Genomic DNA, 23,697 nt, shown 5'->3' with positions numbered 1-23,697 from the left:
TGTATCTCACACGGGGCTTGAACAGCCTCCCATGCTTAGCTGGTTATAATAATAGCGAGGTGACCTGGTTTCAGCACCCCCCGGTTCGCTAACAGCTCCAGAGCGCGGCGGAGATTTGGTCAGCCCCTCCCCGCCCGGTGCGTCTCACACAGCGGGTAACCAGGGCGCAGCCTCCGCGGACAGTTTCAGCACGAGAGGCGCGGAGCTGTCCACGCATTCAGCACTTTTCTTCAGCTGGAGGTGGAAACAAGACGGCGAAGAAGCAAAGGCAGCTGGGATAAAGGCTAAGGACCTTACGAGACCGCGTATTTCAGGATGGCGTCAAAATACGTTGGCCTCTTCGTCTTTTTCCAGCTTCTAGCCCTGAATGTAGTGAGCCAGATATCTGCCTTCCCCACACCTACTACAGCCTCTACGGATGGTAAGTGAACTGTCTACTCTGTACACACGCGATAGAAAACTGCACGAGCCTAAATCTTCAAAGTATCCTGCTAGCTTAAATGTTAAATGTTCTACGGGGGAGTCAGTGGCCACGAGGGAATTTTTAAAACAGCAAAAAGTAGCGTACAATGAAGCCATAAAACTCTCCATTCAGAACACATGACACCTTAAATATTTAGTCGTGGAAAACCACGAAGTAATACACTCAAATTTAATCAAAGAAAACTCAACAATTCAAAAATATGACGAAATCATTTGTGTAAACTCAATTTGGTTGGTACACGTTGTTCACCTTGTGCAACATTTGCATTATAGTTAAAGGAATATACTTAGATTTTTTGTTGTTTTCTCCTTATTATCTGAATTTAATGTTATTTGGTTTTTAGTGTAAGGGCCGAGGATGTTAAAGCAGCTGCAAACCTGTTGACAAACAAAGCAGAGCTCCTGAAAGTTGGGCTCCAGCTCCATGGTGTTCGGCTGGATTTTAAACGACGCCTAGTCTCATGCTATGGCCGCCTGTGGTCTATTTTCGACGCGGTTTAATCTTTTGTTTGATAATCCGATTATGTTCTGCCTCTGCTGTGGTTAGCTGGGAGGGCAGTGACGGTCACTCAAGTCTGAAAGCTGTAAATGAATATAAATGTCAAGAGAGTAAAAAAATGACACTGTTCTGTTATAAAAAAAACCCACAAACCTGGGTTTTCCCAGTCTGCTTTAGACACCAAATAAATCCCTTTCCTTTGTTGCAGATAAAGCTGTGTACAATAGACAGCTGACAGAAGAAAGACCTCTACAAGAGCAGGTAAGCCCCCTTTTTCCACGTCCCATAGCCAATTTTATCATCCAATATCCGGCTAAAGGGCTTTATGGCTGATTGTCAAACAACCTCTGTATTAGCACAGCCAACATTATTAATCTGAGCTTATATCCTGAGTGGAAATTATATGTTTAATGTTCTTGTTTTCTGCACAGATTGCTGAGGCGGACAGTGTAAAGGCTGCAGTACAGTCGGCTGGTAAGCGGAAACCTCACTGCCAATCAATTAACTTTATTTCCGCTTGCTGAGTGCATCTATGTTGCAGCACTTCCAGTAAAACAAGCTTCATTTTTACTGACAAGAAAAAGACTTTTTTAACCACAATAACTGAAGAGTTCATTTCCTACTCTTCTGTTTTCTTTCAGAGAGCAAGCGTTCATCTGCCTCCAAGGAGTCCGAGTCACAGCAGGACCTTGATGATTTAACTGTGCTGAAATCACTGGCTGATGGGCAGAAATCTAAAGAGTCCACAGAGATGCCGGCCAAGAAAGACATCCAGTATGTTCCAGATGAATCTGACTCGACCAAGAGCCGACGTCTGGCCGAGGACTACGACTCCACAAAAAACGGGATGGACTACGGCAAGTACCAGGGTACGCACACCTGTCACCACCTTGTTCCAGCAGGCTCCATCCTGGTGTTGTCTGTAGAGTAAGCTGCTATAAGCACTGTGTTTGGTCTCGGTTGCCCTGCTTGTGTGGCCTTTGTGTCCCCCCCCTCGATAAGGCAGGCCTCATGCCGCGTGCTTCTGCCAGTCACTGGCAGGCCACCGGGGCAGACATTTTAAGAAAGAGTAGGGAGAGAGTACACGTGTCTTTGATGAGGATCAGCGGAGACAGAGGAAGAGTCAAAGGCAGGACACGTGCACGCAAGAGAAAAAAAGATTATCCTCTCTTTCTGCGAGGCTACTGTTCCCACTTCTTTTATCTATTCACAGGGGATGCTTTGTAATCATGGCTCTGATTTTTCTCATAAACCACCACGATCTCACCCATCTCTGACAGCGTATAGAGAAAGAAACCAATTTGCTAACTTTGAGGATTCAGGAGAAAAGACTGTTGTACTGTCTCTGCCTTTTTGTGGTATTACACCAGTAAAAGAGTATCTTGGCATTTTATATTTTGGTTTACTTTATTCAACCTTTATTTAACTGGGAGAATACAACTCAGTGAAGGTTAAAACTTTATTTTCAGTGAATTTCCAAGCCAAGACAGGTGGTAGCAGAGTTAAAATTTACGCTGAACAACATGCAGCAATACCTACAAACATAAGAATGTGAAAACATTAAAAGACATGATATAGACCAGGGATGGCAGTGAGAATTACAGATATATGTCTTAAACTGGAGGATATATGCATTTACAGAAAAAATATAGCCATAAATGATAAAATTATGTAATGAAAATACTAAAATGATACACACATGGCCGCCCACAGAACTGGTCGGGCCCCTAAAAAATCACAGAGAATGGGCCCTCCCCAACTGTGATTTAATGATATCAATGCTTGTGTGTTGGATGTGAAGAATTGGTGCTTGCATCCTGGCTAACAGTTACCTCATTTTGGCCCTGAAAAGTGTGTAAAACTATAACTGAGTTCTGATGTTGGTATTGTTTATTTGTGATACTTTTTAAACCCCGTTTTCTCCAATTTTGACCAATTCTTTTTGCCATTTATAATCCATTTTGGCTGGGGGTTTTTTTTGCCCTTTTTAAAAATTTTCCCCAATTTTGCCACTTTTAACCCATTTTTGCCCCTTTGCCTTTGCTGCCACTCCTTTGCCACTTTTAACCCATTTATGCCACTTTCTGACCATTTACACCAATTTTTGCCAATTCTTTTTGCCATTTCTAACCCATTTTGGCTTTTTTCTGCCATGTTGCACCAATTTTGATATTTTAACCATTTTTTTTTCCCTTTATTGGAATTCTTTTACCAATTTCTGGCAATTTTTGCCACTCATTGCCCATTTATACCTATTTTATACCCAAGATTTTGCTCTTTATTTTGCCAGTTTTAACCCATTTTTGTTTTTTTTTTAGTCCTTTATTGCCACTCTTTTGCCACTTAATGCTCATTTTTGGCACTTTTTGGCCATTCACACCCATATTTGCTACTTCTTTACGGTATTTATATGTCATTTTTACCTATTTTAGTTCCTTTGCATTCATATTGGCCTCTGTTTGCCCATGTTTACCACTCCTTTTTGCCAGCTCATCAATTTTTGCTTATTTTTTCTTCACCATTTTTTTCCACTTTAAGTTTATTGGTTGCTTCATTTCACAATTATGTAACTATTTTCCCTTTAATTTGTCTGATTTTTTCAGCTTATCTTTTGGTACCCTGACATTTATGTATATCATGGCTTAGCTTTGAAGTCAAACATCACGTTCTAAATGGTTAGGTTCAGTGTACCCATCCACATTGTTAACCTACCAATGAGAAGGTTATTTTGTTTTAAAAAAGGGATTTACATTATGAAAAAGGCTATATTTGTACTAAAGCATAAATAAATATATTATTGATATATAAAATGTATAATATAATTGATATAATATCATAAATTAAATATTTTTGAGTGGTTATCATTCAGGTTACAAATAAATGATCATTATCACAGCTTGACTTTACAGTGGAACATGATTTTGTGAACCTCCGTGGGCCCCCAGTTTGGCTGGGCCTTTTTTATTTCCCTTTATGAGCAAAAAAACAATAATATCCCTACAACTGTACGACAACACTACTGTGAGTTAGATTAAAGTGCCAGTTTGCAAGTACACAAATCTAAACCTTTCCTGCATTAACATGCAAATACAGTCCTTCAGTTAATTTTGCATCCATGATTGTAATTTCACTCCAAATACAATCAGATGCTCATATTTACATTGATTTTTAGTGTATAGAGTTCATCGGATCAGCACATTTTGCTCTGCATATGCATGTAATTTGATCTCCAGTTCAGTCATCAGCATAAAGCAAAGTCTTGGAGGTGAGGTGACTCAGACACAAAGCGCTGAGTGCAATACTTCATCGATTCAGTCGCGCGGCCCGGCAATGACAAGCAGCTCGTCAGGTTACACTACATCTAAAATTGGCAAGCGCAGTCCATTTCACTTTTTATTCTTCCAAAGTGTGACAAAAATAGTCCCGTGTGTTTGAAAGTACATCAGTGATGATTCAACTCGCCAATACAGGCAGGAGTATTCTGGCTCTGCTTATTTTTATTGTGCGTGGTGGACATCAGGAAGCAGCAGGGGCTGTTATGTAAGAGAAAAGCTGTAACTATTGCTCATTTCACAGATAGTAATGAAGATTTAGGTGTGAAATTAGAGGTGAGGAGTGGATGAGGCTTTTACTATGTGTTTCTTTCCATCGGATGAGAGACAGAATTTATTGCCCTGCAGAGCTTCAACATCGAACTCTAGCATAAGCATTTTACAAAGATGTGCAAATGATAGCAATGGCATAAAAGAGAGAGAACAAGCTTTATGAATTCTACTACTACTTTTGGTCCATCCATCCATCCAGTGTTTGGGTCACAGGGGGGCTGTCCCAGCTGTCATTAGGTGAGTGGTGGCTACACCCAGGAATGTTTTCCAAGGCTGACAAATAACCAGCGATGCTCACGCTTGCACCTTTGGGTAATTGAGGAGGCTTGAGAGCCTGCAGAAAACCCATGCATGCACAGAGAAAACATGCAAGACCAAGCAGAAAGGCCATGTTTGGCCAGGATTCAAACCTGAAACCATCTCACTGTGAGGCAACAGGTCCCTTGTGCATGGAAGTAAGGAAAGTGAGGAAAGAAGTAAGGAAATGCTGAAATAATGTCTTTAATAGAAACATCAGTGGGAACAATGATACAGATAATACCAAATGTTTGTTGAGTTAAAAAGATTAAAAACTGGAGTACAAGAAACAACATAAAGCTAAAAAGTATGGTGAGAAGTTTATAAATGGAAAAAACATAATGTGTGTTGTCTCCCCACAGATGATCCAGAAAGCTTTCGTCAAGTGGATGGCACTCCACTGACGGCAGAGGACATTGTTCAAAAGATCGCAAACAAAATCTATGAGGAGGACGACAGAGGAGTGTTCGACAGAATCGTCTCCAAACTGCTAAAACTGGGTCTGGTAGGTTGTCAGTTTGTACTCACACATGCTGTTCAATTCCACACAGTGTGTGGCCTGACATTTTCTCAACGGGAACTCTCTCCCTCCCCCCTGCCTCCCCTCATGGTGAGATGTAGATGTGTGAATTCAGCTCTGTTTCAGTTGTGGATTGCTGTTTTTTTGCACTCAATAAGTAGTTTGTAGCAAGAAAAAGTTGCCTCCTGAGGCTGACCTTTGTGACACTAAAACAGTATAAATGAGCTGAACAGAGATTTTGCCGTCTGCGCTTGTTTTTCCGTTCTGGCACAGCTTACAGCACATTTGTGACTACACACAATTGTTCTCAGTCTGTGTCTCTCGCTGCGTCTCTCTGCAGATCACAGACAGCCAGGCTGAAACTCTGGAGTACCAGGTGGCCGAGGCTCTGCAGGATCTCATCACTAAAAACGCCAAGAACAACGAGATTGAGGACATGGAGAGCAATGACCAAGGACCCAGGGGAGAGCAGGATGACCAGGGTTCAGACACAAACTCGGTAAAAACCCACAAAGACAATACTGGTGATGGCAGTGATAGCACGATGAGAATGAGTGATTAGCACTTCATTTACAAGCTTTTTATGGGTGATTAAGCATCACAAAATGCCATACTTGAGTCTTCCAGTAAAGATGTATAAAATCAGAATCAAGGCTTGTCAGATTTTCTTGAGCCAGTATATAATGTTCATAAACTCAGTAAATGTCATCTTTGCACACTAGGCAGTGAAGCACCAAGGAGTAATAACTGTATAACTATGGGAAGGTGTAGGCCTAATGTTATAGTATGGTCATAACAAAACAATAACATAAATCACACCTCCAAAATAAAGAGACTAAATTTTCTATAGCTGAAAGGCACCTAATGCACTTTCACGGGATGCGCCACACAAGAAAAGTGCATTCCAACAATACTGAGCTAAGAAATAGCCCAAAACTACACAAGATTTACAACCACATGCCACCACAGGGGGCGACTGTGGATTTACAAAATCCTTCACGTTTTAGTAAGGATGAAGTAAAAATAGCTACAGTAGAATACATTGTGTTCAACCATATTTAGCATAGGTTTTGATGGCAACAGCAATACATAACTCTAGTAAGCTAGTAGCTGCCTATGTTGCACTCAAGGAGATAACCAAATCAACAGGTGACTTTCAGCTGCATGTAGTGATGTATCGTTCACGAACAAGCGCGTCCTGTGCCTCGCCATTGTTTACAGACCAACTAGCAACTTGATGATAGAAAATGAAGCTGCGCTGTTTAATGCTCAAGATGTGATATAAACTTTCCTCACCTGCAGTTTTCTGCGCACATATGTTAATTAAAGTGAATAATTTCATTAGTCACAGCGTATATTATTATTTTCAGTGAAGCTTACTATTTTACATGAAATGCAAATGGGTAGTTCTTTGTGGACTACAAGTATGGACCACAATGATCCGTTAACATAAAAATTCCACTTGCTTACAGTTTGTCAATTTATTGGCAGAATCTGTTGAGTAAAGACTCGATGATTTGCTAATAACAAATTTAATGTATTAAACTAAACTGATGCAGTACTATTACATTTATGTTGTTTTGCACAGTCTTAAAACTATACTATCCAAACAACATGCATCAAATATTAACCATCATTATTACTTGCATTCGTTGACTTTACACAGTGAGGTATAGCTTATATGAATGTCCAAAGAAAACAACCACACTAATGTTTTATTATGAATAAATTACAGTTTAAACTAAAGTAATATTTTCATCAAAAATATTTTACTCATCAGAGAATTAAAATGTATGTTTACTTTTTCCAGGACACGTGGGAGTCACCCAGGCGCCGTTTCAACGATGAGGACGATGAGGAAGAAGACGATGAGGTCGAGGATGAGGTTGACAGAGATGCAGAGGAAGAGGAGGGTGATGCAGGAGACAACACCTGGGACAAAGATACTGATGAGGGCAACGAGGTGAGACCTGAAGATGGGCTCCAGGACCTGCAGTACTTCCCCAACTTCTATCGTCTCCTCAGGAGTCTCGATTCAGGTAAACACACATACCCTGAAGTGACATTTAAGATCATCACTTCACAGTAACCTCCGGCTAAATATAGAATGTTATTCAGATCAAGAGCAGCTCTGGAAAGCTGTTGTTGTCATGTTGATATTGTTCTCAAGGATGAGTCAGTGCTTGTTTTGCTCTCCTTTCCTTCCATTAAATACTTGAGCGTTGCAAACACTCACATACACACCCCCACACACCCAAACACACACACACATACACACAGACAAATAATTATTTATAATCCAATCATTATGACCCCCTACAGTGAACACCATGTGGTAACATTAACACCATGGAAACCAATTACCGTTAACGAAGCAGCAGTGCTTTTCAAATGATCTTCTATTGGCTTGCTTCTGCAGAAAAAGACACAGAGGAGAGAGAGACATTGATCACCATCATGAAGACGCTGATTGACTTTGTGAAGATGATGGTGAAGTACGGCACTATTACACCAGAGGAGGGAGTGTCCTATCTGGGTAAGACATAACACAATATCAGCACTGTTTACCTACAGTCTGGTGCATTCATGACAAAATATGAGGCAAAGAATCAAACAATCAGTGGCACAGTCACCTAAGATCTTACTAAATTTGAGGTGAATTATATTATGTGGCCATATGTCAGGGCTATTGGATGGTGATGCTTTAAGAGATAGTTCAATGTTACAAAAAGAGTATACATTTTAAGAAATAATCTTAACTAATTTTTTTTATTTTTAACCTGAATTACAGTTGTAGCTGTTTTAGTAGCTTGTAGGCATGAGGGAAAAAATCTATACAGCATAATATTGTGATGTATTAGTATTGTCATTTTTTTCATATTAATTGCCAGTATGAGCTGAAGTCTGTGATATTGGAAAAAATAAAATCAATAGCTTTTTTCTGTCCACTCAATGATGCTGTTGTGCCCTTTGTCTAGTGAGATCGGCAGTGGTGGCGGTCATGCACCAGGAGAAAGTTAGTACAACCAATATGGCAGCACCAGGGAATAACATTAGGAATGCAAGCAGGGAACGGATGAGATGGAAATATGAGGTTAGCAAGTAGTGCCGCATGAAAATAAAATTCTGCGAAAACATGAGGGCACGGCAAAAAAATGGTATAGATAGCCATGAATTATGTTTTTGCAGTACCATGTAATGTATTGCAAAATGTTTAAAATCACAATAATATCGAATCTAACCTAAGTATCGTGATAATATTGTATTGTGGGGCCAATTGTGATTCCCAATCCTAGTAGCTTGGTATTTTTAAGTGTGGAAACATGCATTTTTACTCTGCTTTATCTATCCAATTACTGTAAAACGCAACAAGTCCCATGCAACAAAACTTGCAAGGATTTAAAAATGGATGAATGGATATCATTTTTTTATAAACCTTCATAATGAGTTTTGCAGATGCCCAGCATTGTAGTTCAGTAACAGTAATTTAACCCTACATAGGTGCATGGCTTACGTCTAAATCAAAAATAATATCTTAAAATCCAATCCAGTCCTGAAAAAGCCCACAAGCAATCTCTCTCTCTCTTTCCCTCTGTTGTTATGTGTTTATTTCTTGTGTTCAGTGCGTGTTGAGCCAAACCAATGTCCCCCATGAGCTTGTGCAGTGGAGTGTCAAGCCTGCACAGACAGATTAGTGTCAGGGACACCCTTTATAACCAGGTTGGGCTTTTACAGCGGGTCATCACATCAGCAGCCAGTGGAAAGGTCAGCCACCTGTAAGGGACAGCTGTCATCTCTGTGTGTCAGCCTCAGGAAAACCTCAGACGCAACATCATCTCTTTCTATGCCCCTCTCTTGAAATGACAAGAAAGAATGGAAATTATAATCTCTTCTAATGCTTAGCTCCACTTTAAAACCAGCCTGGAAGATGTGGTCTCATTTAGATCTGAAAGATTATCATTATTAATGATAAGTGTGCCATTAAGTCAGTTAATGTTGAAGAGATAGCCATTCCACATTTAAAGAGCCTGAAGTGATATCTTCAGACTCTGTGTTAAATTCAGTCTGACAGTCAAGAACGGAAAGATTTTGATTTAAACTGATGTGAAACACAGAAAAGCAGCAAATCCACACATTTCTATCAGCCGAGTGTCTAGTCAATAAATATATAAACTAATTTTTTTAATGCTTGTCATTACACCACATTCCTATAAGAGCAATGATCAGCTAATGTAACTAACCTCAATGGGATTAATCAATACTCCTTCAAATGACCCCTCAGAGCATCAAGCTGGTTACTGTGTCTCTTAACAGCTGAGCAAAGAACACTGCTGACGTTAACCACCAGAACAAATCAGGCATGTAAGATTACATTAGATGTGAGTTTCCTAGACAACAGTCCGTGCTTCATGTGCCATAGGTTGTGAGGAGATAAGCGGATGGAATCCCACCATCGCCTAGCAACATGCTAAAGCCCCCCCATCCGCACTTCCTCCCCCAGCTGTCAGTGAGGCTCCGATGAGTCACCCCAGGTACACACAGCTGTCAGTCAACTCTTCTCTGCCTGAAGGAGATACAGGCTCAGGAATAAAGAAGAGAGATAAGGAGAAAGAGAGTGGGGGAGGAAGAAAAGTGATGTGTGTTTGTGTGGGCAGAGAGAGAAGATGAAAAATTGGTGCTCCTCTAGCCACAGGTGGGTGAAGATAGCTTGAAAGTACGGAAAGGGATAGGGAGATGCTTTGATTATAAGAAATAAAAAAGAGGACAGAGGAGATTGTATGGCTTTCTGATGCCTCAGCTAGGGGTTTTTCTTATCCCTTGTTGTGCTTGTGTATAATGAAGGGTAAGGTAGGTAAGTTAACTTTATTCATACCTGTAGGTAGATTTGGTTTACAGTGTGTGAGTCCAGAAGGGTTAGGCTGACATACAGACTGTTCATCTGACTTTCCAAGTCAGAAACACAAATTCATGGCACATTTTTGATAAGGTCAACCTGGGATTTCCAAGATCTGAGATTAAATGGAATGCAGTTCAATTTTTTTAAAATTCAGCTGTATTCATAAACAAAGTCTGGCACTAACATTCATTAGTTTAGTAAAGGTCAGAGGTCTAATCTGGGATTAAATTATGTATAGTCCTGTTTGAGAAGTAGTTAAATAAATGGTGACTAACACAGCAAAGCTAACATAGCTGAACTAGCTACGTTATTAACATTACTATATAGTGTTGATTTGTTAGCTTTAGCAACATGAGCGTTAGCAAATGTAGCTAAAGATAATGTACCTATGTATCTTACATAGCTGCTTTGCGAGCTTAGCTTTAGCTGTGTTTACTACATAGCTCTGTTATCTATAGTTTTGGAAAAAGAGCCTTAGCAACATAGCTTAAGCTAACTTAGCTACGCAGATGATATATGTAGTTTACGTAGCTGTTTTGTGAGCTTAGTTTTAGATACATAAGCCACTAAGCTCATAGTGTTAGCTACATAGTTCCACTGTCAATGAGCTCTGTTATTTACATAGCTCTGTTATCAACGAGTTTAAGGAGCTATGTAAGCTATGCTTTCATGGAGGACAGGCATTTTTCCTGTTAGCAGATTGTTTATTTGGCTTTATCTAATGTTTTGCAATTACATTTTGCTGGTCAGCTTTTTTACTTTTAACATTTGGTGTTCTAACGCTAACCCCTAACAGAAGTTTCATCTGATTTTATTTCCAAAGTTTTAGCGTATATTTCTGTTCTGAGCGATACAGCATCTCAGATGAACAGTTTGTGAGAGTGGTCATCAGAGATGAAAGGTCTGCAGCCAGACTGTCTGGAGAGAGTTTAGTCAGCCTCCTTTCACACACAATCAACAGCACAGGACAGGACAAGACATCATAGGGTGACCATTGTGCTCAAAACTATAAAGGGGAAAGCCTAATTAAAACCAAGATAAAAGACCAAGGGTAGTAAAAGCAAGAAAAAGTAAGACTAAAGGACAAACCCAGTTATGAACTATGAATACCCAAATAGCATACAGTACCTCATCATTTTAGACGATAATCATAAGTCAAACTCAGCCCATTGTAATAGTTCAACATGTCTCTGAGAATAAGAGTATATGCTCACTATTGGTGCAGTATCTGTTCTCCTGACACTAACCATACATTTGTATTTACCGTATGCCATTTTACCTCACAGTAAACCATTAATTCACTGGTTCAGTAAGCCTGTAGGGATCTATCCAACAATAATTTACTTGAGATGACAACATTTAGGGGCTTTTTGAGGTGCTTGGACTTTGGATTTTGGGCCAGGGGTCCCCTTCAGACTCTTTTGTTTTTTTTTTTTGTTTTGTTTTTTTTTTGTTTTTTTGTTTTTTGGAAAATCAAAATCTATCTTGATGCTATTTTATTAAGTTTTTGGCCCTTATTTATAATAATAATAATACACATCTTAATCACTGACATACAGTATAATTCATATAATGCACACTTTAAATGACTGTATCTTAAGGCTCCTTGAAGAATGAGGCCCAAGGCATTTGTTTTTCATAGCTGCCTAATAGTAATACGACATACAGTATAATGGTGATTAAGTATCTGGTTTTACCTCAAAATATGGCACCATTTCCAAGTGTATCCATATTATTCATTGTCTTCACTGATACTGATCAACTGAGAAGAGGTAAAATTATGGCTATTTGTCATATTACCAGTGTTCTTACAATTTTAAAACCTCAACCACAGTAGAACGCTTTCTTAAAACATTTTATCTTTCCCTCCTGAACATAAAGGCAGAGGAAGATATCTATGTTTGCTTTATAAACAGTCAAATCATAAGCAGAAAATATTCTTAAAGGTGCCCTCAAGTTTAAAAATGAGCAATGGAAGTTGATATATTTTAACACAGATTTAATGATACAGGATATATCTAATAAAAACTTACAGATATTTGCCCAAAGCGATATTAAAGTGTAAGTTTTTGAATTGTTTTAAATGCTTAAATGTGCTACTTAAAGTTATTATGTTTCTGAAAGTTAATATAGAGGCTGAAATTTCATCCGATCTCTCTTGTTTGTGTATCTAAAGACCATCTGTTCCCCCTCCCTTTAAACATATTTACCCCATTGTTAATCCACAGCAGATCAGTTGTCACTTAACATTACTTTCATGAGCCATATGATCTGTTTGTGTTGCTGTCTGTCTGATTGGAGGTCTTTTAATTCTTTAATCTTGTTGTAAATACATAAAACCCCTCTATTATATGTGCGGTAACAAGCCTTGAGAAGGATACAGACTGTCTATTGAATCAAGGGTAATTTATAAGCAGCATAAAAAGGCTGAATAGTCTTTCTCTGTATTCAGACTTTTGCTTAAAAGTTATATAATAAAACCATGGAAAGAGATTTTCTGTATCACTTTAGTTGTGCCCTTGGAACTCCTTTTCAATGATAAGATAAAACCCTTTTCAAATGGTAATCACCCTGTGAGTCGCACAGAGACAGCGTGGGATTTTCAAAAGGTTAAGGGGTTATTATTCATCGTCTTTAGAGTGAACTGATGACTCAATGTGGATTGAGCCTAAAGTGCGTGTTTTGTCTGTTTCCTCTGCAGAGAACCTGGATGCTATGATCGCCATGCAGACCAAGAACAAGCTGGGAAAGTCCCTCGTGCCTCCTGATTTCACTGGACCCAACGGTAAACGGCCGAATAAGTTATCCTCCAAATAAACAAACGTAAAGTACTCACCATAGTCCAAAATATTACACCATAATCAATGTTTGACTCTTTGGAAATAAGTAATATATATATTTTACAAATATATTTATTCATTTGCAAATTATTTATTTATTCAAAATAAAATGTGTAAACCCATGTGATAGATTTATTTGACAATCAAACATGAATAGATGAGTTTTTGAGCTTTTTGTCATTGAACTACTAAAGCAACATTTCATTAATGTAATTTACCTTTATAAGTGTAATCTTAAAATGATTGAAAATCCACTATTTTGCTTCATTCTGGTCAGTTAATAATCAATCAGTGAAACTTTATTTTATAGCCCCAGTGAACAACTAAAGTAATCTCAATAGACTTGACAAAGAGGGCAGGTCTAGACTGTACTCTCTGTTATATTATTTATAAAGACCCATTAGCAGCAACAGTATCAATCCACCATGAGGTCAGCGCTAAACATTTAGCAGTTTCAGTGCAAATGCAAAACTTTCCTCTGCTGGGCAGTAGAACCAGACTCATGCTGAACAGCCATCTGCTGAAGATGTGTTAGGGTTGTTAAGGGATGGAGGGAAATGCAAAAAGAAAGGGAGGTGTCAGAAAAGAGAAGAGGAAGATGTAGAAGCAAGAAAACAAGCAGAGAAACAACTATAAATAAGATAAACTATTGGCTTTTCCAGCCATAAATCCATCTTATACTTATTGTCTTGGATATGGCCATAATGTCAGGAATGATGGTAACAGTATGGGAAGAATTGGCATTACTAGCCATCTTTGACAGAAGACCGAACATTCAAACAGTAGCATTATCAGCTAAGATAATAATGAAATGGAGAGGATGGATACTGGTAATTATAGCAGAGCTGCTCTTGGATTCATTTTAACAATTTCTAACAATGAAAACAGATGTAATGCTTATCGCTTGCATCAGGCAAAACCTTCTATCTCCATTTTTCATGATTTGATTTTTTTTTTTTTTTTTTACTTGTCACCCTTCACGTCCATCAGTTGGTTTTTAAAACTCTTAAACCAACAAAAAGTGTCAAAATGATGCTGAATATGGCCATTTAGTGTTAAATCATTTGACTGTACCACGTTCCTTTCATTTCTTGAAAAGTGGTGATTTTGGAGATATGAGGTTTTGGCCAGATGGTAGCATTATGTTGGGGTTGTAAACAGGCAGCATCACAGCAGGAGGCCATCAGTGTCCATGATAATTGTTATACCGTGTACCACGAGCACCAAAGTTTCAAGAAGTAATTAGAGAAGCAATAAGAAGTGAAAACATTTAGAGAGCTAATATGATGAAGGAAAAAGGAATGTTAAAGCCAAGCGGCAACCTCCGGTCCTGAAAAATAAAGCCAATGCGGAAGTGCAAAAAATTGCTATACCGCAAGTATCCACTTGAGGCTGGCTGCAGGAACACTGAAAATCCTGTCTGGACACCTGTTAAACAGCTGGTTTTCACACTAGAAATAAACTGGTTTACAGCCTGGTTCAAAACACCAAACGTGTCTCATTAGCTAGTGTCTCATAGTGCTCCCACTGTACGAGGGGTGAATTTTTTTGTACCATGATATTTTGTATTATATTTAGGATGAAAGCTGATTGGCGTGTCTCATTTGATTGACAGATAGCTCGGCAGGTAGAGGCTCCGTTTCTGTCAACTGGAATGCTAGCTGGCAGGCTGACAGGAAGTCGCGCTTAGTGGGTGGGCCGTTAGGTTGATCCAAAGTTTGGTTGAGACCACGATTACAATACGGAAGCCTCCACGGATTGGCTTCAAGAGCCGTTTGAGTCCGCCTATTGTAAGCAGACGACTGATGTCACACAGGGTTTGTCCAATTCTTTTTACAGTCTATGGTTAAAGCACACGTATGAGCAAGGAAACACTTAAAGCCATACAAGCATCCAAAGGATAAAGGCAAAGACCAATAAGATCAGACAGAATGAAAGCTAAAAAATCATGGTTAATAAGACAAAAGGAAGAGTAAACAATATTAAAACATAACCTGGTGACCAGTGTGCTTCATTAAACTGTCAATATCTAACCAACATTAGGTTAAAATGTAGTCGCAAGGTTGTGGACCAGTGGTTCCAAAACCTTGGAGGAGTTTTAGGTTTGTTGAAGTACTTCAAACCCATGCAGTAATGAGGTTTGGGTGCAAGCTCTTTCATTGGTAGAAAATTTGTAAAAACCCACAGATCAACAGGGAGAGTGACCAATGGTACAGATTTCTGAAAAAATGAAAAATGGAGACATAAGGCTTCTGTCTGACAGCAACAATATCATAATTTCTACACTTCAGTTTGCAACAGTTAATATAAACACTGGACTTGACTGTTAAATTTTCACATTTGCTTAGATTAATGCTTAACACTTCATGCTGCAGGAAAAATCTTGGATGAGGACGACAACACCAAAGCTGAAGCGGCCAAGATGCAGAAGGAGTACGAGAACCTCAAAGACTCAACCAAGGAGGAGCAGCCTTCAACTGAGACCAGTCAGTCCACAACCCAATGATGACCCGTGGAAGCATGAATAGCTTTTATAGCCTTTTTGATAACTTTAGTTTTAATATAGCTTTACCATTTTGATCCTTAAGAATGCTGGTGCCTTGTAGACTGCTTTGCTTCTATTTTTTTACTTTGTTCTGTTCTTGTTTTGTTTGCTTTTTTCTTCATGGCTTAATTGCTTTGTTTTGTACCCAAAGTCTTAAATAAATGCAAATTTTTCAAATAGCAATTCCAAATCACATCACTTCCTGACAGCTAAATTTATTTGGTATTTCTCACAGAAAAGTTCCAGCTCAGTGCTGTGTAGTCAGTGTGTCTCAAAGCCAAGCATAGTTAAGTCCCTGATTGTCTCTGAACTAGGCCAGTCCAATAACACCGACAGGAAGGCACGTCACAGCTGCTATTACTCCCTGTTCCTGTCTGTGTGCTTTAGCCTAATCCACCTTACACACACTAAAAAACAAAATGAAACACAGGAGGATTACCACCAGAACATTTGCCACAGCTAAAATAAAGAAAGCCAAAGCAATGTCAGCTAAAGTCAGAATTATCTGTATGATAAAAGGCTGCTCTATGTTGCATAACATGGTGTAATCATGAAAAAATCAGGATATTGCACAGTAGTCTTTATTTAGTCTTAAGTAATGAACATACAGCATATTTCTGCCTATTTTGGACCAGAAATACACAATAGTTTGATTGTGCTGCTGGTTTAACATGATAGTTAAATCCTGGATGATTTCCCATTGATAATGACTGTTCAAGATAGAAAGCAAGCTCAGCTTGAACTAAAATTTAGACGCGTAAATTATTTAAAAGTGTCAGATAGTGCTGTCTGACTCCTGGCTTTTCAGAGGGCTAATGTAATCCCAGAAGAAGTGAAGGCATATTAAATTATTGTCCACTATCCAGAGCATCAAAGAAAACAGTTTTCATGTCGTCTTTGTCTCCTCTCTTTCAGATCAGCCCGGCAAATCAGAGACGTATTTAGAGGCTATCAGAAAGAACATTGAGTGGCTGAAGAAACACAACAAAGAAGAAGGCAAAGATGGTGAGACACATTTCAATCAGTCACTCTAAATTGCTCTCCTTTCTCTTTCTTAAGTTTGATGAGGCAGAACAAGAAAAAACATCCTCATTTGCAAGCCCTCGTCTCCTCATTAAAGTGTCCCGGGTCATGGCTGGTTCTGAAGAGACGCGCTGCAGAACACAAAATTTGAAACCTCTTTTGTTTGCGCTGATTTGCATTTAAAATGAGTGTGGGATGCTGGGGTGGATGCTTCACTCCACATCTCATGAATATGGATCATTCTTCATGTCTGTCCTAATTACTTATGATACAACTTTTTTGATGAGAGACTGAGGTCTATATATTTATTTCTTCCTACGTGTTCTTTTTCATTTATGGTGCTGGAGCCTAATTAACAAATAATATACTAATGTGGGCTCATTTCTAGAGATTTTCTCTGTTTTGTACATTCATATTTACTTCCTGTAAGTACAGTAACTGTCTGCGTTAATAAAGGAACAGCATGTGACCCAGAAACTGCAGAGCTGTGCAGACTATATCAGTTTGACACACAACAGGCGAAGCCTGCCGTTGGCCCCTCCACTGTGTTAAAATCAATGCCCAGTGGTGCTTAATTAAGCAGCAGAGGATGAAATGTTAATGAGTTCTTGTTATTCAGGCCGGCCGTCCACTTTGCCATCATCTCTGCTGGACATCTGGGACAAAAAAACACAGAAAGTACCAACTCTGTGAGATTTATATTTCCTGGTCATGTGCAGTGGCCTGATCTAATACGAGTCGATAAATAGGACATTTGGCCATGAGGAGTCAGAAAAACAGTGACAGATAAAAAGTTTGACCCAGATTTTGGAGTTACAACACAGGAGAAAGACGGCAAAGAGAAATGAGGCTGATGTAAGCTTAGAGAGCAGAGCAGCAGGGAAGTTTTGTGTGGCGCTCATCTCCAACCTGGCTCTATATAGGACACTTCATTAGCATTCTAGTGTGTGTGGAGTGGTTGTCAAGGGCAACAGGGGCCTCCCCTGTCTGCCCGTCAGAAATCTGCCCAGAGGAGACGGACAGATAATGCTGTCAGGGCAGAGAAACTCACACTCAGGGTCATAATGTGCCTCCAGAATCACCTCATTCTCATTTAGTGAGGCAGTCGAAATGACACCCAATCAGGATCTAGTTTCCCACACATCTTGTACCACAAAAATTGCTCATGTCCTCCTAATTAATATCCACTTTATCCAAGGAAAAGTACAGCTGTGAGGGAACAAAAGCCCTTCAAAAAAAAAAAAAAAAAAAGCAGTGTCATAGAAACAGAGCGGGAGACGCGCCATTTATTGTGTTTACTCTACCAGAAGCACCCATTAGGACAATCTCTCTGTGTGTGTTTGCGCCCACACATTACACAGATTAGCCAGAGGAGCAGATGGGCTTCTAGGCTACATCCTGGTTTTGTCGGTTGGCTCCTCATAGCCAAGACTGAGAAAACTGGTGCTGTGTCTAATCACATGCTGTTAATCCCTCACACATGTCATGTTTGTCAGGAACTGTATCTTATAGCCATGCGATGACTTGCTTATGCAACATGTGTCAACAGAATAGCGTAGAAGTTTTTATGTAGCTCACTGGCTGTCCTCTATGTTTCTGTGTCATTCAGTTCTAGCAGGGAGAGACGGTGCGGCAGATGTTGCTCTTTGAAACTCATTTGTAACTATGATGGATAACACAGAGTTCAGTTTAGCTCTAAATATAGATACATCCTGCTGTGGCCTTATGCTGCCTTGTTAAATAACAATGACCTGTCAAGAGCAAGGTGAACTTAAGTGGTACTTCAAAGAAGTTACGTTTTTTTAATGTACTGTATATAGAATTTCAAGCATCTACATAAAACAGACAACACAGAAACCATTAACACTGCTATGCATCATCTACAAGGTGATGCTCTGTTGTTGTAAAAATCATCATTATTATTATCATTATTAAGGGCCAGAGCACCCAAAACATTGTTGAGGACCCTATTGTTCCAACTGGAAAAAGTGGAAAATTTACTGTCCTAAAAACACATGACCAGCCTAAATAATACATATTGGTTGCACAAATGAAGCTTTTCCACTATGGCTTTTGGCTGCACCATTTCAAACCAAGCTGTGCTGATTCACTATTCCATCATCAGTTTGGCTGCACTGGACTACACCACGCTGTGCCCAGTTTGGTTCTGCTTTTAAGAAGGGCCAAAGCACACCCGCCCCGACTTCAAGCGCACCACGGTGACATCACAGCTGTTTGCCATCATTCAGGGATGCCTCCCAGACATGTTAATATAGCAACACTGCACCAAACTTTGAAATATCGGCTGGATTATCAATAGAAGTTGAAACTTTGAAGTAGAAACAATGGTTTCTTCTTCTCCTTCTCCTTGCGGAACAAAACAGTGCTTACTGAAGTGGAGCTATTTAATGCTATCGACTCAAAACGCTGCGTCATCAGCTCTAGACATCCCCTCAAACTGGTAGCTCAGTTGTGGTGGAAAAGCAAATCCCCTGCCATGCTGGGCTGCCGTGCGTTAGTCAAACCAAATAGAGCCAAGCCTTCTCCAGATCCAAAGTGAAACAGTTATATCACAGTTAATGGCAGTCATGAGCCTCCTCTCCAGAAAACAGGTATTGCTGCGGACTGGAGACCTCTTGTGTTGTGCACTCTCCTCTCATACCTTTTACATCACACTCCCTTGGTGCATTGCCAGTGCACTTGTTTCTAATCCTGCCTTAACCCTAACCCTAACCCTGACAGGATGAGAGGGCCTGACGGTGAAGATCTGTAGCCAGACTGTCTTTGGATAGTTGAAAAGTTCCTACTTGCCCAATACTGCATCAACTGTTGTGTAACAGTATACGTTTAAATCTGTGCAAGTTCCCCAGTTTCACAAGGGGCCTGACAATCGAGATTTGAAGCCACATTGTTTTGCCAAAAGTGGGTTTCAAGTGGTTAGATGCAGCTTGAAGAGCTCTACAAAGTCTTTTGGGCCAGTACTCAGAAATCCACCATTTTGAATAAATGACACAAAATGTGGTTATTTTGGCCCATTTTCAACCGTCATTACAAGACAAACAGGCTTTGATTGACATTGAGATCACAACTAATAAACATGATTATTTTCTGATTCAGCCTTAATACTATTCACAAGAGATGTGCACTATTATCAGCATGATATCAGTATCGGCAGATATTGGCTTGAAAAGTTCGATACTATATCGGCAGATGTAAACAATTTAATGGTTTATAGCTGATGTATCTGCCGTATTAGCAGTATGAAATATATTGGCCTTAAACTTCTGAGACCTGAACTTTTGGTTGGAATGCATTTTTACTTTCTTCCACTCATTTGGAATGATAAGGACCTGTTAAGTTGAAACATCAGCTTTGTCTTTGAACAGGAATTTAATGGAACTTTTCCCTTCCAAAATCCACACAAATGCTCAAAAATGTCAAATAAACTACCTAAAATCCCCTAATACCCCCAAAATAGTCAGTAACTGTATCATAAAGCTAAAATATGTTCCCACCAATAATTTGCCTTAAAAAATCCATGTAAAGTCCTGAAAATTTTCGAGTAAAGTCCCCTTAAAATTTCGTAGCAAATTCCAAAAAAAAATTTGAAATACAGTGCAGAATCCTCTGAAATTTCAGCCAACCCCCAAATTCCTCATCAATTGTACAAGGTGTACAAAATGTGCAATTTCCCATGAAAAGGCCCAAAAATTCCAAGCAAATTCTCTGAATATGTAAACAGCACATTCTCCCAATATTTTAAACAAATTACTTAAAGTTAAATGGACATTCTGAACAACTATGTCAAAAATTCCAACAGCAGGAATTATTATGTTATAAAAGCCAAAATATAATGTCCTCAAATATTCATGCCAGGTGTTTGGAGGTTAAAAACTGGCAAAATGTACAAATGTACCATCAGGTATTGGTGGTTTTCTCAGGCGCCACACTCAAGTGGGCGCACTGTGATGCCTGGACATTTTTAATGAAGCCCCAAGCTTAAAAACCTACTAGACTGTCTACTTCCCCAATCCTTTACTCAGCCTCTCTTTGTATAAAAGACATAACAACTGTATATATCAGTACTGGTATTGGCTAAAACGAGTTTGGAAATATTGTCCTATCGGATATCAGCACAAATCCAGTATTGTGCATGCCTTCTATTAATATGTTGGCATATTTAGCAATTGAAAAACAAGCAATAGATGAAAATATGAATATATGAAATTATTATATTTAAAAAAAATTAATTTACTATATACCTGAGGTAGCTGTGGACTGTGGTGGCCAAAGTATAAACATCAACCACGTCTGACAGCACCTCATGACAGAGCAAGCACAACATGGCATGTGGTGCAGTAATTGTCCTTGTCTAATCTCAGTTATCTTGTTTTCATGATCATGGGAAGCTAAAACCGTAATTGAAATTGAAACTTAATCAACTGCCAAACAATACCTTCCAGAAAGACATCAGCACATCATAGTTAGAGGCAGCCATAACCAGACTTGATATCAGAAGCAGTTTCTCATTTAAAGGGGAAAAAGCAAACAGAATGGCTTACATCAGACAAACACTGGTCTTAACCATGGAGGAAGAAAATCAGCTAATTTTCCTAGATCTTATCAAACCTTTGCTTTGGTCATGAAACCCAGTTTGTCATTATGAGGAGGAGTAATATTCATTTCTCCCATCCTCATATTTTTAGTGAATATCTTTTGCCACTCTCAAGGTTTTTTCAATCTCTATTCCGACCAGCTTTCTGTTCATAGTTACGGGTAAAAGATGAGGAGGTTTTAGCAGGAAGGATGGCTGCAAGTGGATCAGGTTTCCAACACTTTCCAAAAGCCCCGAGAGACAATGAAGGATATAGTTTCCAATATGAAGACAGTTTCCTGCATGACCACAAAGAATGTGTTAAATTAATTATTACGCAGACTTGATTTATGATTGTGAAGTAGAGCATAATTCCCTTGAAGTAGAGTAGTCTATGTATTGTTTAAACTGGCTGGAAAACATGTTTATTCTTTAAAAATTCACCCAGATCTCATCCCTTAGTTCTCCGTTTAAATGAGTTGTAAAAGTTTTATAAAGTTCCTTAAGTATCATGGGGAGGATAACTTGTGTTGATTGTTGTGAGGATTTGAATACTAGGACATATTTTAATTATTTTCCACCATGTGATCTTTGGCCTTCTTATTTCATGCGTGTATCTTCTTAACCCACGACATGCTAGCTCTGACCTTAATCTCCCTTTAGGATGAACTACGGCGCCAGATTACGGCTTGTTTGGGTGTGCTGTAGAAGACAACACAGCAGGAGTTTACTGTTTACACTTAACACAATGTGTAGTTTCGCATTTTAAGATATTTGTGAACAATCTTGATTATATATTTATCTGCACAACTATACAGCTTGTCCATTGCACTGTCAGTAATTCTTTTATCTTCCCTTGTATTCCTATTTATAGTGTTTTATTCTTTAAGTTCTTTGCCAGCAGGAGTACTGCTGTTTAACCTTTAGGTTCATTATTTCACACTAAGTCAACATGTGTCTATAGAAAGTATTCACCCCCTTGGATGTTTCACCCTTTTGTTGATTTGATATGTCAGTGTTAGTATGTCAGGGGATTTATACAAACCTTTCCAAGGCACTGAGCATCCCCCAGAGTTCAGTTAACCCATCCTCAAGAAATGGAAGGAATATGGCTCATGTAAACCTGCCTAGATCAGGCCATCCTCATAAACTGAGCAACCATGCAAGAAGGAGACTAGTGAGAGAGGCCACCAAGACACCTATGAATACTCTGAAGGAGTTACAAGCTTCAGACCTCAATCCATTTGAGAATTTGTGTCTGGACTTGACACTGGTGGTTCATGCCCAATCCCCATTAACATTTCTTTGTTAAAATTGGTTTTCACTTTGACATTAAAGAGTTTGTCATTTCTTTTGACAAAAAAAGGCAAATTATTATCGATTTATTAAAATTAACAAAACGGTACAACATCCTAGGGGCTGAATACTTTCACAGGCACTGAAATGCCAATAAACCTGATTGTGTTCCTTAGCCTACTCTCTTCAACCATAGCTACATAATCCTTCTCTTTAAATCCCTCATAATAAAGCCATTTTTTTGTATTTGTGTTCCTTTTCCAGATTATGATCTGTCCAAGCTGAAGGACTTTATGGACCAGCAGGTTGACTCATACATCGAGAAAGGCATCATTGCTAAGGACGAGGGCGACACCATCAAGAGGATCTACAGCAGCCTGTAACATGTCATCCTTCCTGGTCTGAATACACAGGACTGAATCTGATTTTAAGAACTCCAACCAAACCCTGATTATTAACAGTTATTCCCTGTGGCATGGTAAAGTATATACTGTGTATTTAAATCTACCTGCTAAGGGGAACTCTTCAACCCTCCCACACATTCCCACGTTTCAAGACAAGTGATAAAATAATAAAAGAATAGACTTACTCGACAGATACCTAACTGATATTTGCACGCCAAGATTGCAGTGTAATACTAAGTTAAATATAGTTGTTAAGAGAAAGATTGAAGTATTTTACTTTACCAACTTGCAACTAAAATGATACCATTTACTCCAACCTATGGGAAAAGAATGTTATGAGTACAATGCCATAGCGCCACTCTTTCCAATTAATTTTTTGCTACAAATTACACATATATCAAACTGTACTCATTCTGTGTAATCTGTCTTAGCCTATTATATTTCTTTTTCCAGTGTCTATGTAATATCTTTATGTATTTCTTGCTTTTTATTTTACCAAAAAATATATTTGTTGTGTTTCATGTTGATGCCCTCTGAACTCCTGTATTCAGTTCTGCTGTAATCCTTCTGGAGCCCACTAGAGGGCAGTGTCTGTACCATCTATTCTCTCTGCATGTCTCTGTGAGTTCAGCATTTCCATCTCTGTAGAGCCAGAAGAGAAGTATTTTTAAATGTAAATATCTGTGATTTTTTC

The 23,697-nt window shown here is 39.0% G+C and overlaps 1 protein-coding gene across 2 annotated transcripts; it reads left to right on the top strand.

The window, feature by feature from the left end:
• scg3 (secretogranin III) lies at positions 1-23,683 on the top strand. 2 transcript variants are annotated; one of them, XM_041789373.1, is made up of 12 exons: positions 1-421; positions 1,191-1,243; positions 1,414-1,456; positions 1,624-1,839; positions 5,247-5,389; positions 5,745-5,903; positions 7,215-7,443; positions 7,824-7,940; positions 13,003-13,086; positions 15,517-15,627; positions 16,602-16,691; positions 22,864-23,683. In XM_041789373.1, exons 1-12 carry the CDS (start codon positions 316-318, stop codon positions 22,980-22,982), a joined length of 1,470 nt encoding a protein of 489 aa, XP_041645307.1. In that variant the 5' UTR covers positions 1-315; the 3' UTR covers positions 22,983-23,683. The 2 variants fall into 2 exon arrangements, with proteins under 2 accessions (XP_041645307.1, XP_041645298.1); XM_041789364.1 differs by having other exon boundaries at positions 1,624-1,851.
• The last annotated feature ends 14 nt before the right edge of the window (positions 23,684-23,697 follow it).

The sequence above is a fragment of the Cheilinus undulatus genome, linkage group 1, assembly GCF_018320785.1.
Source record: "Cheilinus undulatus linkage group 1, ASM1832078v1, whole genome shotgun sequence".
In the NCBI taxonomy this organism is placed as follows: Eukaryota; Metazoa; Chordata; class Actinopteri; order Labriformes; family Labridae; genus Cheilinus; species Cheilinus undulatus.
This window is presented reverse-complemented; position numbering and strand designations above follow the sequence as displayed.

Coding starts and splice junctions, on each gene's coding strand:
- scg3 (XM_041789364.1), top strand. CDS start 316: ATGGCGTCAAAATACGTTGGCCTCTTCGTCTTTTTCCAGCTTCTAGCC. Junction 5,390..5,744: donor AACTGCTAAAACTGGGTCTG/GTAGGTTGTCAG, acceptor GTCTCTCTGCAG/ATCACAGACAGCCAGGCTGA. Junction 5,904..7,214: donor AGGGTTCAGACACAAACTCG/GTAAAAACCCAC, acceptor TACTTTTTCCAG/GACACGTGGGAGTCACCCAG.